The sequence below is a fragment of the Saprolegnia parasitica genome (genome assembly GCF_000151545.1).
Source record: "Saprolegnia parasitica CBS 223.65 unplaced genomic scaffold supercont2.162, whole genome shotgun sequence".
Taxonomy (NCBI): Eukaryota; Oomycota; class Saprolegniomycetes; order Saprolegniales; family Saprolegniaceae; genus Saprolegnia; species Saprolegnia parasitica.
Window position 1 is genome coordinate 1 of NW_012156556.1, and position 2,436 is coordinate 2,436.

Here is a 2,436-nt window from a genome sequence, read left to right on the forward strand (position 1 = left end):
CGTCAAGGTCAACTCGGTCGACCGGCGCGGCGGGAAAGGCCTCACGAAGCTCATCAGCCTCGGCGACGGCGCGCACTTTGGCGAGCTCGCGCTCATGAAAGGTCCGCGCCATATATCTTGGCGACAAGAGAAAAACCAACCCATGGATAACTAGCCAATGGGCTGCGCTCGGCGACGGTCGTCACCACACAGCTGTGTGAGCTGCTCATCATTGCCGAGCGCGACTACAACAACATTTTGCGCAAATTGCAGAAAGAAGACATGTCCAAGCGCCTCGCACTCCTTGATAAAATCCCCATGTTTCAAAGTGTCGAGTGGACCAACGAGCTTCTCGAAGAGATCTGCTACGTGCTCGTCGAGCAGCGGTTTCCCGCCAACTCGATCCTGTACGCCCAAGGTAGGACGCCATATGTTGTGTGTGTTTTTAAGCTTTTTTCATTAGGCGACAAGGCAATGCAAATGTACTTTGTGACGCGGGGCGAGTGCGTCGTGACGCGCACGATCGTCGACCCCAAGACACAAGCATCGCACGAAACGACCATCGAGCGCTTGGGCCCGTACAACGTTGTTGGTGACGACACGTGGGTCACCAGTCTATATCATTTTACGGTGACAGTTACCGTGTTGATCTAGCGCAACGGGCACCAACTTCAACGAAGTCATTTACCGCGCCGATACGGTCACGACGACGACTCCGATTGACGTATGTCCCTTGGATCCTGTGCGACATTGTACATTTTCTCTTCGCGTAGGCCCTCGTGCTCACGAAATACGACGTGTTTAACCGTCTCTCGCGGGGCGCGCGCGAGACGCTATGGGGCCACGCGCGCGCACATAAGGCCGCCATGGTTGTTATCGACCAGCTGTACAAGTCGCTCAAGTGGAAGGCATATAAAGAGCAAGTGCTTGCGACCGAAATTGATGCGCAAAAGCTGGCGCGGCGCCTGCGCCACCGCCCGGCACCGTCGCTCGACCCAATCGCGGTAGGTTCTTTGCGACGAGCACAACGCGAGGAGTGGCTGCGTAGATGCGACCCAAGATGACGCTGCTTGACAGCAACGACTTGCTGCTCGTGACGCCGCCGACGTCCAGCCCGTCGTCGGCCATGACCACGGCCAAGTATACGACGCAATACAACCCTGACATTGCCACGGAAGACCGGTGCCACGTCATGGCGCTGGCGACGGCAACAGAGTCTCTCGACAGCGCACTGCGCGTCGCGGATGGCAATCCCGCCGCGTACTTGCGCTACTTGCACGAAAACCGTACTCGTATTGCTGTTTCCTTGGCCCTCTGACGATACATGAGCAGGCGAGACACCCAACGACGCAGTCAAAAGCATCATTAGCGAGAAAGATTACTTCTCGGAACACTATATCTTTTCGATGACGACGCCGCCGCTGACGCCCCGTCCGCCGCCGGCCAAGAAGTCGCAACATGCTGCCCGCGCGTCACGTGCCAACGTGAGCGCTCCGCCGCTTCTCGAGATTGCCCCGCAAATTGTCGTCCTCAACGTCGCCAACCAACGTCTCTCCTTTCCTGCTTGACGATGGACTGAGTCCTGTTATGATAGAGCTACAGCCCGTCGCGCCTCGCCCGGCGTTCCGGCTCGCGGGCATGTTTGCTTCGAAAGAAGCTGCCGATGGCGCGGCCAATGCGATCGCCGAGTACGAAGCCAAGCACGTGCGCAAAGGCTTCAAGGCCGAGCGTGCGATCGGGTACTACACCATCGACACGGGCAAGTATGTGCTCGCGCCGTCGACGCTCGAGTGCCTCCTCTCGACGTACTACTGCGACCAAGCGCTGCACCGCGTCGTCGACGAGCATACGGACTGGGATGCGTGGCGTACGATACGCTCCCTGCTTGTATCCTGTCGGTCGCGCTGAGATCGCGCGTACTAGGTGCCAAGCACAGTGCGCCGCGGCCCGTCACCGCCGATACCATTCAAAAGATACTGCACGACACGTGTGGCCACATGAGCGAGGTCAAGAAGAGTCCGCGTCCTTCGGTAGCGTCTATACCCTTGCTCTGCGTGTTGAGAAATCGGAGTAGTCGGTGGCGCGCTCGGTGCACTTGCACGACATTGTCGACGACCACATTCCGATCGAGCTCCGCGACGGCGGCAACTTTGCCTGCGTGAGCATCGTGCTCGTACCCAAGGCAGCGACCGAGCCCGTCCTCGCCGTCCACGGCTGCTTCAGCACCGAAGCCGACGCCATGGCGTTTGCCGAGCGCGGGTACCGTCTCCAGTTGTGGCATACTTGATACATTGATAGAATCGGAGTAGGAAGATCCATCAGCTCGTGGAGAGGGCCATGCTGTGTGTGGTCCCCATGTACGAGTGGGTCTTCTTCGACGACGCGGCCGAATGGTGCGTCTCGCTGCGCAGGTCGCGCGACCGCCAGCTCGAATTTGACGCGCTGAAGAAGCAAGTG

General features: G+C 58.9%; 1 protein-coding gene across 1 annotated transcript; it reads left to right on the top strand.

Moving 5' to 3' along the window:
- Positions 1–38: 38 nt before the first annotated feature.
- SPRG_15350 (hypothetical protein) lies at positions 39–2,266 on the top strand (the record flags this gene model as incomplete). Its single annotated transcript, XM_012354438.1, has 10 exons — positions 39–101; positions 155–397; positions 443–581; positions 634–703; positions 753–983; positions 1,028–1,265; positions 1,312–1,527; positions 1,574–1,846; positions 1,903–2,009; positions 2,054–2,266. The coding sequence occupies exons 1-10, from the start codon at positions 95–97 to the stop codon at positions 2,264–2,266; spliced, it is 1,737 nt and encodes a 578-aa protein (XP_012209828.1). The 5' UTR covers positions 39–94.
- Positions 2,267–2,436: the final 170 nt, after the last annotated feature.